We start from the raw sequence: 14,418 nt of genomic DNA, 5'->3' as shown, positions 1-14,418 counted from the left end.
CCTTCTTTCTAGAAATATTACCATCATTTTTTTCTTATTTCCAGCACCATACTGTTGAATATAATTATAAGGTGAAAATTCCAAGTACTTACCCCCACTAGCTCATCGTGCAGTGGAGGAGAGAGCTTTCCTGTGGGATATTACTGAAGAGGTAGCTGGCCTGGGGAATTCAGGGAAGTAGGGGTCACATGGGCCCCATTATCTGAGGATACAATGACATTACCTGGTGCTTATAATGAGTTTAGGACATTATAATAACATTTACCTGGAAAAATGAGCTTTTTTTTTTTGAGATGGAGTTTCACTCTTGTTGCCCAGGCTGGAGTGCAATTGCACAATCTCAGCTCACTGCAACCTCCGCCTCCCGGGTTCAAGCAATTCTCCTGTCTTAGGCTCCGGAGTTGCTAGGAGTACAGGCGTGCACCACCATGCCTGGCTAATTTTGTATTTTTAGTAGAGACAGGGTTTCACCATGTTGGTCAGGCTGGTCTCGAACTCCTCACCTCAGGTGATCTGCCTTTCTCAGCCTCCCAAAGTGCTGGGATTATAGGCATGAGCCACCATGCCCGGCAAGTGATCTGATATGTTATTACATTATAGCACCTTTCTAAGAATTTGATAAACTACTAACTGTGGACTAATTGTACTTAATTCCTGTATGTACTGAAAAGTAATTTGCAGCATTTTTCTTATTTTGAGAAGGACTGAAACTCTGTTGAAGGCCCACATGTAATCAGCCCATTCTCCAGAAGGGCAGGGCTCTTATTTAAAAATGTTGCCTTGTTCCAAGGTTTTCTCTGCCTCGGAAGTTCTTTATTTGAAGTGTGTTAGGTATTTACTGTGTCAAAGGCTTTCCCACACTGATTATCATCTCAAGGCTTCATCAAACCAATCGATCTTTACACTGGCATTCATACTGTCTTTCTAAAATAAGTTTTAGTAAACCAAATCCATGTCATTGTGTAGTATTATTTTTTGTTGCTTTGTTTTAGGGTTTTAAAAATTTGTATTTTTTTCCCCCAAGCCAATCAGATGGCTGACCTGCATGGACTTCTTATCAGAATGATTTGAAATTATTCTACTGGGATCTGTGGTTGTTCAGAACCATTGAGTTGTCATATCTGTCAGTCTTAGATGACAGAGCCACGCCTAGCTCTCTGAATTATTGACAGTCTACTCTGTAGAGTGTCTAAGGTAGTACTTGTTGTTTTCAGGTTTTCCTCCCATCACTTTTGCATATTCGGCGATGACATGATCTACTTAAGCTTCTGTGTCTCCTTGGTCAGCACCATCATTTGCCCAAGGTCCTAAATGTGAAATAATAAACACTTTGCCAATTCTCTGCCTTACTGCTGACACTCAAATACAGAGTGCCCTCAACATGCTTCTAATTGTCCCTGCAAGACACCCGTTCATCTGCCTCCTCACACCCTGTCTGCCTGAGGCCCTTGCGCTGCTGGCCTGGCCTGGGAAGCTGCAGGGTGGACTGTGTGCCCTGCCTCCAGTCTCTTCCTCCTGGCTTCTTTCTGAGGCACCTAACTGGTCATTTCCTATTGTAACTTTAGAACTCTTCACAGCGGCCTCTTGCCTACCCGATGATGACCAGACTTCTTAGCATGGGAGAACTGTTACCTTCCACAGTCTGAACCTTCAGATCTTCCCAACTTTTTTTTCCAGTGCACCCCTCCCAGCTCTCCTTATATTTCAGACATTCCAAATATTTCTGTATATTTTGAAGACAGCACATGCACTTCCACCCCTCTGTTGATTGGTTTATGGGTTTATGCTTTTCCCTCTCTGCAACGCCCTGACTCTCAGCTGACTCTAAAGCAGAATGTGGCATTGACTCTGAGAAGGGATTTATACGTGGACAGGCATAGGCTGTGAATGCCAAAGGGTGCTGTCTACACCTAGGGAGATCTAGAGGGTATGGAGGTCTTCCCAGGGTCTGTGAACCCTGGCAGCTGCTTCCCTGCCACCACACAAAGGGACACCAACATAGCAGTTTCAAAAATCCTCAACTGAAGAGGCTTTTCTAGAGGCTTGTAGAAGTGCCCGAGACCCCAGATAGTGGTTTATTTTCACTTCCCACAGAAGATCATGAATTCAGCGATCTATTGAAAGGGAATAGAGCTCTTGGAAGCAGAGCTGACTAGTTAGATGGTGTTCAGACCCAAACTGGCTGACGCTTGAAATACCTTCTATGTGCGGGCTACTGTAACAGAGCGCTTTATCCTATTTGATTTTTATACCTTTCTGAGGTAAGTATTTTCCCCATTTTACAAATGAGGGGCTAAACTCAGATAGACTAGCACTACCTTCCCAAGATCACACGCACCTCTAGCCAGCGGCTGCCTGTCTTCCACCTTCTGGAACAGTGAATGGAACATGTATAGAGGGAACAGGGTAACAGGAATTTCTGTGTGTGACAGAAGTAGGAAAATCCCAGAAAGGTTAGGAAATCTACTTTCCCCCAATTTTTGGAGAACTGTGTTATTCTTCCGAATGAGGTTCCAAACATAACCCCGTGTAATCTTCTTAACAAGGCAGGTTGGTGAGGAGACTGAGGCTTGGAGAGTAAAATGACTTAGGCCAGGTCGCCCAGCCTAGGAAGAAGGAGCCGGGCGGGGACGAGAACCCAGGTCTTCTGACTCTAGTGTTCTTTCTACTCTACCGCAGGTGTAACGTGGAGAAGGTGCCCAGTAATTCTCAGTTGGAAATAGAAGGAAACAGGTCAGGATCTGTCTTGTATTCCCCTATCTCTAAATACAGGTATTCCCTCGGTACATGAAACAGATTGAATCCTAGAATCGGCCTTTGGAAGCAAATGTCTTCGGTCACCTCCTGATCACCCCTACTTGGAGTGCGGGATAGAGGCACAGATACTCTTGAACACCTGTCATGGCTTCTGAAGTTGTTGTGCTGTATTTTAATCTGGCTGTGTCCATTCTATACATGTACTTCTTACAAGGGTATTGGGAGCTCCTGGAAAGCCCGCCCTAACTGCAGCATCTTAGAGATGGGTTTCTGTTGCTTCCCCCTCCCTTCCAGCACAGCTTCTGCTGTATGTTCCTTGGGCTTCTTTAACTCTGTGCTGTCTTGGTTTAGAAGCTTAATGCAAAGCACCTGTAGTGACTTGATCTCCTGTGAGACATGAAGAAGCGTGCATGTTCACGCTGTGCCTGCATTCCGGAGTTGATCATGGCATGCAGAGGGCAGTTGCTGAGTTGTCTCTTGTTTGTGTGATGGGTTGGGTTTCAGGGTGTGACTCCTGGGCCTACCTGTTGTGTGTAGTCCCAAGCATCTGAAGCCAGTCTCCTTCAACCTCTGTGTGCCTTTGCTTCTGTTGGGTAGAAAGCAGAAATGCTTTTCTCCTAGAGATAGCGTGAACGTTAGATGACATTGGTTGAGCTGGAGAGATGGATGTGCATGATACGCCAAGGCTAGGAGCTCTTACTCTTGTAAGAGAGATAACATTTCTTTCTTCCTTTCAGTCAACCTGTACTTAAAAAAAAAGTTGATACAGTGCTTTACCATCCATATTTCAATTTTTTCAGCTGACCCAATAACATCCTTTACAACATTTTTTCCACCAGCATAGGATCCAATCTAGGACTGGAGAGAGAGAATTGAGGATGTATCGTGTATTTCAGAATGAACACAGATCACTGGTTGTGGCATTCTTCTTTATATAAGGAAATTAAAAACTAGGGGTGATTTATACTTACCCATTTTTGTGTGGAGATGAAACTGTTGGGCAAGATTGTCAATTTTTGATATTTCTTGTTGCAGTTCAGTAAACAATGACTAATCCTGGGAACCAGGCACATAAACTATAGTGTCCACTGAGAAACATCAGGAATTTTGTTCTGTATTTGTCATTATGAGAAAGAACTCAGCCTGGATTCTGACTTGGAGATTGAAACAACAAATAGTTGACTTTATAAGTTTGGGCAGTTTAAATAAAGGAGGCCTTATGGCGAAATGGCATGATGTAAGCTAAATGCCCCGCCCAGGAAACAGGGACAGGCAGGAGCTCCTTTCCCTCTTTCTCCTCTTCTGTCAAGATGGTCATGTGACCATGAAAAGTAGATCAGTGACTTTAAAGGCTATTTATTGCAAGTCCCCAGTGCCATACCCGGGCTTTTTGAGGGGAGATGATATGATGGTATATGGTTAGGAACTAGATAAATTCATTTTCACTAAAGATACATTTAAACTGTAATTTCCAGAGGCATAGCAAGGGGCTTGGTGTTTGCTTCCTCAGGGCTCTCTGGAGTCTGTCTTGCCCCTTGCGGTCTGTCACACACACTTCCTTTTCTGTAAGCCCGAGCTGACAGCGTGGTGTTTGGAGATTGTATTACAATGAATTTACTCTTTCTTCAGAAGACTTTTTAAAAAATTCTTTCTTCAGTGGTCGAAAGAGGCTCTTTGTAAGTATTGAAAATGGGGAAAAAAAAATGAATTAAATGGAGATATTTAAAGCACAATTGGAAAGAGCTATGTCAACAAATAATGCAAGTACCTGGTATGAATGACACATACACACAGGGTGGGATGGGAAGGGATGGGGCAGGAGTGGAGAGCGCTTCTAACTGGCTGTGAGCAGAGTGGGAATTTCTCAAACAGATGGGTGAAGGGAGGATGGGTGAGAGGGGCAGAGTTTGTGGTGGTGTGTGCGGGAATGGGGATGTAGCCATGGAGGCATGGAAAGCAGGCCCCCTCTAGAGACTACACCAGTGTGACCAGCTCATTAGAGACAAGGGAAGACCAGGACAGCCCGGGTGAGGCTGGAGAAGCCTCAGCTCAGATCCCGGAAGGTCTTGAACACCAAGCTGAGGAGGAATTTTGATGTACTCTTCTAGGAGTGGGGTCTTGAGGGCAGTCTGTAGTCATCGCAGTGACTGTTAGGAGCACTGTTTCAAGGAGACCAGCGGAGAGCACACCTGAGTTCTGGGCGTGAGCGTGCAGGGACCAGCGTGTAATGTCTGTCATGTGGGAGAGGGGAGGCGACACCCAGGGAGCCGAGATCAGCCCTGCAGTGGAAAGTAAAGAGCCAAGAGAGGATCATGGGGATACGGTGAGATTTGTGTTCGGAAATGTCACTGATAGTCGTGAAGGATGGATCGAAGGAGGCATACATTAGGAGAATGTTGTCAGGTAGTGGAGGAAGATAGTCCTTAAAATAAGGAAGTGGCAGTAGGTAGGAAGACAAGGGAATAAATACCCAGAGTGAGGATTGACAAGACTTAGGGGCAGTCTGGATGTGTGAGGAGGAGAGGAGGAAGAGGAGGAGGAGGAAGAGAACTCACATAGCTCTTGGATCTCTGCCCTGAGTGATCGGTGAACGGCGGTGCCATTTACAGAAATGCAGGTGGCAGGAAAGTTGGTGTGCGTGAAGGCACTTATATGTATGTGTGTGTGCACATGTGCATGTATGTGGTTACCTGGCCCTGCATACACTATCACAGGACAGCTGAATTCTCTACTTGGCCATTAGCAGCCCTTGACGTTGTGATTATGTTGTTAGTATTGACCGCTCTTTCAGGACCAGCCAACAGGCTCTTTTAGGCAAAATTTATTTTTAGTACCAGACATCTTGTATTGCTTTAAATGAGGGCGAGAGGCTGTAATGATAGCTCTCAAGCCCAAGCACCTCTGCATTTTAGTGGCTCTAATTTCATTATAGAGAATTACCATGAAATAGCACTGTGACCAAGTAGATGCACTTTTAGGAAATTTTAGGTGTAGGTGAAGCACCTTCCTTCATTCATTCTCTGTTTCTGATAGTATGGACCCAGAATCAAGCTTGACAGTTTATCTTGTAGAGTAGCAGCCTCCTGAGGTCAGAGCCTCATGCATTGTCTGGTGCATGAGCATTTCATGATGCTTCCCAGAGTGAGGTCTTCCAACTCTAGCCTTTCTACTCCTTGGAGACTCCCAGTATAGCCGGAGGCCCTGGGAGGTCTTGCTATAAAGTCAGCGGTTTAACTGCTTAACCCAGCATCTCCCAAACTTATTTGACCAAAGAATCCCCTTTTCACAGGACACTGTTACTCATCCATTAAGCTAGTGTTCTGTGGAGCACACTTTGAGAAATGCTGAATTAGAGCCCAAATATTACATTTAGTGCAGAGAGAATCTGCTCAGGGAGATGTGGACTCCAGTGCTTTATTTTGCCCTCATTACAAATATTGATACTTTAAACGTTTACTGAAACAGGCTGCTTTGACTCCTGGTGACTCGATCTTATTTATGGTGCTCAGCCAGTTATGCCCACATACAGCAGGTGGGCAGCCCACAAATAAACTTAGTCCGTCTGTTTTCCAAGACACAGAGTGCTGCCCCTTATCTTCCAGCATTAGCCTGGCCCTGAAGCCCCTCTTTCCAGGGTCTCTGCCTGTCAAGCTCCAGGCCAATACCAGTATAAAGGACCCCTCTCTGAAGGAAGGGAAGGAGGCTCAGCTGGAAATAACAAAATGGATTTTCTTACAGGGCTGACACACTGTTTTCCAAACCACTCTATAAACGTTTTGATTAAAAATGGATTGCTCTGAGAGATAGCAGTTATTTGGATATATATATGTCCTTGTATATTCATGGGGGAAAAAAACTGTCTCATTCCTTTAGAATCACACCTAATATGTCTTCCTTGAGAATTTATTAGAACAGCCATTGTAGGAAAAAGCAGCACTCCGGTGCCTGCCACGACCCACCCGTTTAACAAAGCAACGTGTGGGACTTGGGCACAGATGGAGAGGCATTTGATTTTGTCTGCAGAAGCTTTGTGCTTTTTAATTTGGTCACAATTCAGCCAAAAGCTTTGAAGCATTTTACCATTAAGAAATGGGGAGGCAAAGACCGGGCACAGTGGCTCACACCTGTAATTCCCAGCAGTTTGGGAGGCCGAGACAAGCAGATTGCTTCAGCTCAGGAGTTCAAGACCACCCTAGGCAAGATGGCAAAACCCTATCTCTACAAAAATGCAAAAAGTAGCTGGGTGTAGTGGCATACTCCAGTAGTCCTGGCTACTTAGGGGGCTGAGATGGGAGGATTGCTTGAGCCTGGGAGGTCGAGGCTACGGTGAGCCCTGATTGTGCCACTGCAGTCCAGCCTGGGGGACAGAGTGAGACCCTCTCTCAAAAAAAAAAAGAAAAAAAAAAAGGAAAGAAAGAAATGGGGAATGGGGAGGCAGGAAAGGATCAGAGGACAGAATATACAGTGGAAGGGAACGTGGGTTCTTACATTTTGAAAGACAGGCATGCTTTGAGTCATGAACAGGTGTAACATCTACAAGGTGGGGTGGCAAAAACTGTAGAAAGACTTCCCAGGGCCTCTGGCTGTACTGGGAATCTTCAGGAAGCAGTAGGAAGGCTAGAGTTGGAAGACCTCACTCTGGGAAGCATCATGAAATGCTCATGCACCAGACAATGCATGAGGCTCTGACCTCAGGAGGCTGCTACTCTACAAGATAAACTGGCTAAGGAAGCTGCAGGTCATCCAGTGTCCGTCTATCATGACGTTTAGTCAGATAGGCAGTGGAGTTCTGTACCTGCACCCACTATTATGAAATGTCAAGTGAGAAAAAGAGGGTAGAAAAGTAGCCATCCTAAGTCAGTGTTTCCAAAAGCCAAGTGATAACTGACACATCTACTCAAAAACATTTTTTCAAAATGCTTGTCCCCCCCACTGTACACAAACAAAAACACTCTGGATCTTATGTCCTGTTTCAAGCACCTTTGCTTTGTAGTAATAAATGCAATGGAAGAATCCTGAAGAAATGCATAGAAACTGAACAGAAGATGCTGATGGTTGTGACATATCACATATTAAAACTTTTATGTAATAATTCTGTTTATTTGTTTGGCTTTATGTGATAGTTAAAAAGTGCCAATTGGTAAAACGTGCTGTTTGTGGTGATATAAATAAAAGTTGGTCATATGATCCTTAAACATCATTTCTTTGGAAAAATAAAATTAGATATTTGACTTACAGCATGTTTTCAATGAAAGTAACCCAATTAGGGTGTTTGTTGGGACCTACTTTATTTGTGGATAAAATGGTTCTAAATTACATTCAATCATAAATCTTCATTTTGGTGAATAAGAGTACATTATTATTTTTCATTATGCTTTGGCATACCTCCTGGGCCTTTTTCAGTGCCTTTTTTAAAACCCTGTTGAAGTTAAAGTTGTACTGCACTTACAATTTGATATCCTTTTTAAAAAATTATTTATTTATTTTTTGAGACGGGGTTTCACTCTTGTTGCCCAAGCTGGAGTGCAAATGGCACAATCTTGGCTCACTGCAACCTCCGTCTCCTGGGTTCAAGCGATTCTCCTGCCTCAGACTCCTGAGTAGCTGGGATTACAGGTGTGTGCCACCATGCCTGGCTATTTTTAATTTTTTTATTTTTAGTAAAGACGAGGTTTCTCCACGTTGGTCAGGCTGGTCTCAAACTCCTGACCTCAGGTGATCCACCCACCTCGGCCTCCTAAAGTGCTGGGATTACAGGCATGAGCCACGGCGCCCGGCCGTTTTTTTTTTTTTTTTTTTTTTTTTTTAAATAATGACGTAACAAGCATTTTTTTTTCTTTAAAATACATAATTTTAGACTCTCTTGCATTCTATTACTTGTTCTTTCCACAACTGTTAAACATTTTGGCTGCTTTGAATTATTTATTTTAAGTAATGCTGTCATGAACATCTTGATGATTATCTGTTTCAGCCCAGAGCAGATTAGCAAATGTAAAATCATGCATCAGAGTGTGATTGTTTTTAAGACTCTGGACAAAGTCTTGGTGCCTTTCTTACTGAGCTGAGTGAACCCTTTTCAGTCTCCTAACAGGGAACTTTGTCTTGGTAACTCAGGAACATTATTTATCTATAGTCCTTTATGACTATTGGGGTGATTTTTTTTTGGTGTTGTTGAGAGAAAGTCGACTGTATTGACCAGGCTGGACTACAGTGGCATGATCTCAGCTTGCTGCAACCTCCACCTCCTGGGCTCAAGCGATCCTCCCACCTCAGCCTCCCAAGTAGCTTGGGACTACAGGCACACACCACCATGCCTGGCTAAGTTTTGTATTTTTTTGTAGAGATGGGGTTTCTCCATGTTGCCTAAATTCCCAAGCTCAAGTGATCAGCCTGCCTCAGCCTCCCACAGTGTGGGGATTGCAGATGTGAGCCACTGTGCCCCACCATTGGGGTGATGTTAACATCTACTAATTCCATGACCAAAAACAAGTCTACTCCCATCCCACCCTGTTTTGCTCTTGCTTCAAGGGTCTGGGCGATTATATTTCCAAACTGGTTAGGAATTATCAGCAATCAATACTCAATAAGGCTGAGATGAGAGATCTCAGTAGCAAATACGGAGTGCAGATGCTTGTAACACCTGCTTCATGACTGGCTCAGGTTTCTGCAGGCTCTCTTGATAAGTAGGGGCACTACTGTGGTCTAGTAAAGTCTTCAATGACATATATTAAACTTCATAGGAACCTGAACCTGAAAAGGAACAGCATTTTTCACCTACTGCCCTGCAATGTTGACCCAGTTTTTTAAGTTTTCTTCCCAAATGATTTTGCTATGTTTGATTCCTTTAGGATTGTGATAGCTTTTCGGTAAAATCCTTCCAACCTCAAGTGAGTATTCTAAATCATGACATCATTTTCTTATTGGGGCAAGATAGTCACATTTTTACCTTTATTAATATAAACAGAATTTATTTCAGCTATGGTTAAGATTTCTTTCTCAGCAGTATCCATTAGGTATTCTGGTCAACAGATCAGCTTGAGCAGGTGAAAAAGAAAAACCATAAAACAAAAGACCTTCACTAAATACAATTTTTGTCTGGTCGTGGGAAAAAAAAAAATCATTAAAAGACATAACCCGTATTCTAGAAGTAGATTTCTTTTTTCTTTTCTTTTTTTTTTTTTTTTTTTTTTTTGAGACCGAGTTTCGCTCTTGTTGCCCAGGCTGGAGTGCAGTGGTATGATCTCAGCTCACCACAGCCTCTGCCTCCCAGGTTCAAGCGATTCTCCTGCCTTAGCCTTCCTGAGTAGCTGGAATTACAGGCATGCGCCACCACGCCCAGCTCATTTTGTATTTTTAGTAGAGAAGGGGTTTCTCCGTGTTAGTCAGGCTGGTCTCGAACTCCCGACCTCAGATAATCCACCCGCCTCCGCCTCCCAAAGTGCTGGGATTACAGGCGTGAGCCACCGCGCCCGGCCAGAAGTAGATTTCTTAACTAGCATATCAGCCTTCAGCATGTCTCTAAGCTTAAAATATAATCAAAATTAAGCTGACATTTATGTAAAGTTTATAATGTATGCAGTCACCAGTTCAGAGTCATAGTATAGATGTGGAATTATAGTTTTGGTTTGTGGAAGTCATGAGAAAAATGCCTTTTGGTTTGTGGAGGTAATGAGAAAAAAACCGGTTGCCAGATGAAGCATAACGAATTAAATCTCAGTAGCGTGTGTATAATAAGCCATGCATACAGGAGTTCAAACTACCACTTGCTGCACAGTGGTATGTGGCGCTTTTCCATCTCGTGCTCTATGGTATCATGGCCATGTCGCTGTGTCTGTTCACTTCCATGGAGAGGAGAGGTACTTGTCCACAAGCACCTGTGAAATGTAAGACCAGTGAGTGCCTTTAAACTTGTATTTCAGGTTGTACCTCTCCCGCACGTACCCCATGTCTTATCAGAGCCATACTTGCTGGTCTGAGGTAGATCATTATGTAAAATCCATCTGATGTCACAGGCCATCAGTGGTCTTGGGGAGGGGTCTCATTTTTGTCTGGGAAGTAGTGCACTTTCCAAGTAGCAATTTATATTTAGGCCTTAAATTGTGTAAAATGACATAATGGAAAACACCTTGGGATAGGATACACATTTTAACAGAAACAGAACACCTTCTGTAAACACCATGGTACAATTAGACCATTGTTCTGTACTTAAAAAGGAAACAAGCAACTTTCTGGCCGAGGGTGGGAGGGTGCATAGAAAACTACCACATTTGAAAAGGTATATTAAAAAAGCCCTTGCTCAGCTCAAATTAGAGAAAGAAATGACAAGAATTCAAAACTATCAGGCTGCTTCAGTTCCTTTTTTGTTTGTTTACTTTTGTTTAACCTGTAATTTAGGAAAAAATTAATTAGCAAGTGTTCGTGCTACCCCAATACATTCTGTAGGTGACGTGGAAGCTAGGTACTGCCCAGGACCTCCTGGCTTTGTCTGCCAAAGCTGGCCGTCCAAGCCCTTGCTCTGGGAGGGAGGGGGATGAGTTTGATGTCTGTAAGCAATCCCCACCCTGTGGAGAGGAGAGAAACAGTAGCACACATGGAAGAATTAGGTTCTGAGCAATGAGGGGACTTGAGAGTAAGTGGAGTTGATACTTAGGAGAATTTCCTCCATTTTTATGGACAATGGGTTCTTGATCCCGGATGGATAAGGAAATATTTGAAGAAGAGAAAAAACCACAGAGAAGAGAGAGGTCAGGCCTAGAGACCTGGAATGGGTCATAAAGAGGGGATTGGCCATGAAAGTTGGGGGTACACAGGAGAGACTCTCCTGACTAGAAGGTTGGTGGTACCAGCTGGGTTTTTAGAGAATGAGGACATATCCTGGAGGGCTTTGGAAGCCAGACTCTGAGATATTTCAATGATGATGGAAACAACATAGTCCCAAGAAGTCTTCCATAGATAACTTCTGGGTCCTCCTTTGTCCTTTATTCTGTGGAAGAGAAAAGAAAGTGGAATAGGTGTATTAAGTCCAGTGAGCTTTTATTTTTTAAACAGAATAAATGTGTTTATTCCTCATTGTACAGTATTGACCCCAAGTCTGAGAGCATTCAGCTCCCTTTATGAGCATAGAGAACTCGGGACTTGTCTCCTTATGGGGTTTAGAATTTTCAGGGCCTTACTGAAGACGGAGATGTAACACCAAGATTGTTTTAGCCATTTTACCCCTTAGAGCTTTGTTGCACTACTGGTCCAAACTGCTTATTTCTTATTTCACCAGTAACACAGTTGAAATTAAGAGTATGTCCATCACAGGTGTACAGAGATGTGCCTGTAATCCATCAATAGACAAATGACACCATCTGTTGGCAATGTAGAAGATGACACCATGAAGATGTCATTGAGGGAGGGTCAGGTGTTAAATCCGCGATTACAAAGAGATCTGACTTTTGGGTTGCTGCTAGGTTATAGAGAATGCTAATTTGCTCATAGAAACTGAACAATTCATATCTACAAATTACTGTCATTGCATTTCATATGCACCTTTTCAAACAGGTAAAATGTTTGGGTGTATAAATCTCACAATGGTAGAAAAAGAACAGACCAGAAATTGTGGCCCTGTGTTGAAGGTGATGGTAAATAAAATAGTTTTTGCCATATACTATTTGGCATAAGTTAGGGAAGTATGAATGCATTTCTCAACCTGGAAGAGATGCGAGGGGTAGAGGTGGTTGAGAGGGTGAGAGAACACCTTGGTTCTTGCCACAGTGACCCAAAAATCCAATTCCTGAGTAAAATGCAATCTTCTTAAACCTCTTGTGTTCACCCCTGATTTTCATATTTATGAGGCCCATATGTGTATTAAAAAAATAAAACAACAGTGACCCAGTGTAGCAGAAAAACTAGCCCATCTCTTTGACAGAGGATTTTCGGTTAATTTATGCAGGCCCCTTTGCACTTCAGCATTTTTCCTGCTGGTTGCTAAGCAACCATTTGAGTTACTGCGCATGCCTTTTTTATGATAACTGTCATTATGATTACTTTTTAATTATACAACTGGGACTATGGATTAAAACAGCATATTGTCACTGATGCTTTGCCACTGCCTTCTAGTATTCTCACAAGCTCCTAGAATCACCTTCTGAAATTTTCATGGCAGGGATTTATGATTATTTTTTGATATTTCTGGCTTCACAAAGGAAGTAGAGATGGCATCATAAGGGGGGTGAGATTTTTGTGAAAAATGACTGTATCACACACCGCAAGCTGTTATTGATCTGGGTAGGCCAAATCAGATATTAGGATCTTGAACCTAAATTGTGAATTTCTTTGTGCCTTTAACCACGTCTGCTTCCAACAGTAAGTGATGTTAAAAGCTCATATTGCTTTGTAGCCTGTGTTTGAAAATTACAAAAATGCTAAGCATTGGTTGCTGTTAAACCTGCTTTCAAATAAACCTACCATGAATTTGGGGGGGAGGGTATAGCACTAATCCCAGAAACGTGAAGCATCCACACTTGTGAAACATGTTCTTCTTTCACCTAAATTGCTGCACACACATAGAAGGGCAGTTAGGCAAGATGAAGGGGTTCCTCTGGCAAAAAATAATAAAGGTATGTGTGGTTTACAGTATGTAAAATACCCTAAAAGGAATAAGACCACGAAGATGGTCAGTCACTAGGTACATACAAAAGCCTTTCACTTGAATCTCCAGAGTATATTCTAACATATTTTGAGTTACTTTCTAAATACTATGTGAATTTGAAAACAAAGGAGTATGGAAATAAAGTGTTTATATATATATGTACACACACACACATATATATTTACCAATTCATTCAGTAATGAAATTTTTAGCTAACAAGGATATTTTAAATATTTCTATCAAAATAAAGAGATATATTTGCTCTGAAAGGGAAATCCACAGTAGATTTCCCATATCGTATGTGTGACAGAAGTGGGGACCAAATTGTGTTTTACTGTGATTTTGAAATTAGCACAAGGGACATTAATCTGCAGTACAGTTGTGGGATTTTTCCTGACTTAAAAAGCTCCATATCTATATGCATGGAATATAATTTGCTTTGTTGACATTTTCTGAAATAAAAATAAAACCTGTCCTCAGTAGTGTTTGATGTGGCTTGTTTTTGTTTGTTTCACCCATCCTACAGTTCAGGGCGACAGCTCAGTGAAGTCTTCATTCAGTTACCTTCAAGGAAAGAATTACCAGAATACTATGAATTAATTAGGAAGCCAGTGGATTTCAAAAAAATAAAGGTAGATATTTTGTTTACCAACTTTATTCTTCAAGTAAATTAAAGGAGCAGTGTAAATTCATTGAAATGGTTGTAGTTGGAGCTGACCACCACTGATGCCCACCCAGGCCTCGCCACAGGAAAGGTTGGGATGTCCTTGTGCTTTTCTGTGAATGTTACTTAATCACGTTGAGAGCTCATGTTATATTGCATTTTACTGAAGACCTTTCAGGCTCCCTGCTCCCCCCGCCCACATTATTGCTCTTCTTATTTCCCGTCATATGCTCCTCGTTGGCAAAAGGAATGACAGTGGGAGGGTGGACTTGGTGAATGGCGCCCCCTGGGGTTGTGCAGTCCCACAGCCCTGGCAGGGCTTTATGCTGTGAAGACAAAGGGAAAATCAGGCTTTGGTAAC

General features: G+C 42.6%; 1 protein-coding gene across 7 annotated transcripts in view; it reads left to right on the top strand.

Moving 5' to 3' along the window:
• SMARCA2 (SWI/SNF related, matrix associated, actin dependent regulator of chromatin, subfamily a, member 2) overlaps positions 1 to 14,418 on the top strand; it is a 180,889-nt gene that overhangs the window by 155,246 nt on the left and 11,225 nt on the right. For 5 of the 7 annotated variants that reach the window (XM_025359053.1, XM_025359051.1, XM_025359056.1 and 2 more), the window contains one exon: positions 13,920 to 14,025. In XM_025359053.1, coding sequence (XP_025214838.1) covers positions 13,920 to 14,025 — 106 coding nt within the window. Of the gene's footprint in view, positions 1 to 2,679; positions 2,734 to 13,919; positions 14,026 to 14,418 lie in introns of all 7 variants that reach the window. The other 2 variants (XM_025359049.1, XM_025359050.1) reach the window with 1 other exon arrangement.

This window comes from Theropithecus gelada, chromosome 15 (assembly GCF_003255815.1).
Source record: "Theropithecus gelada isolate Dixy chromosome 15, Tgel_1.0, whole genome shotgun sequence".
In the NCBI taxonomy this organism is placed as follows: Eukaryota; Metazoa; Chordata; class Mammalia; order Primates; family Cercopithecidae; genus Theropithecus; species Theropithecus gelada.
The sequence above is the reverse complement of the archived record's forward strand: the minus strand, read 5'-3'. Positions and strand labels throughout refer to the sequence as shown.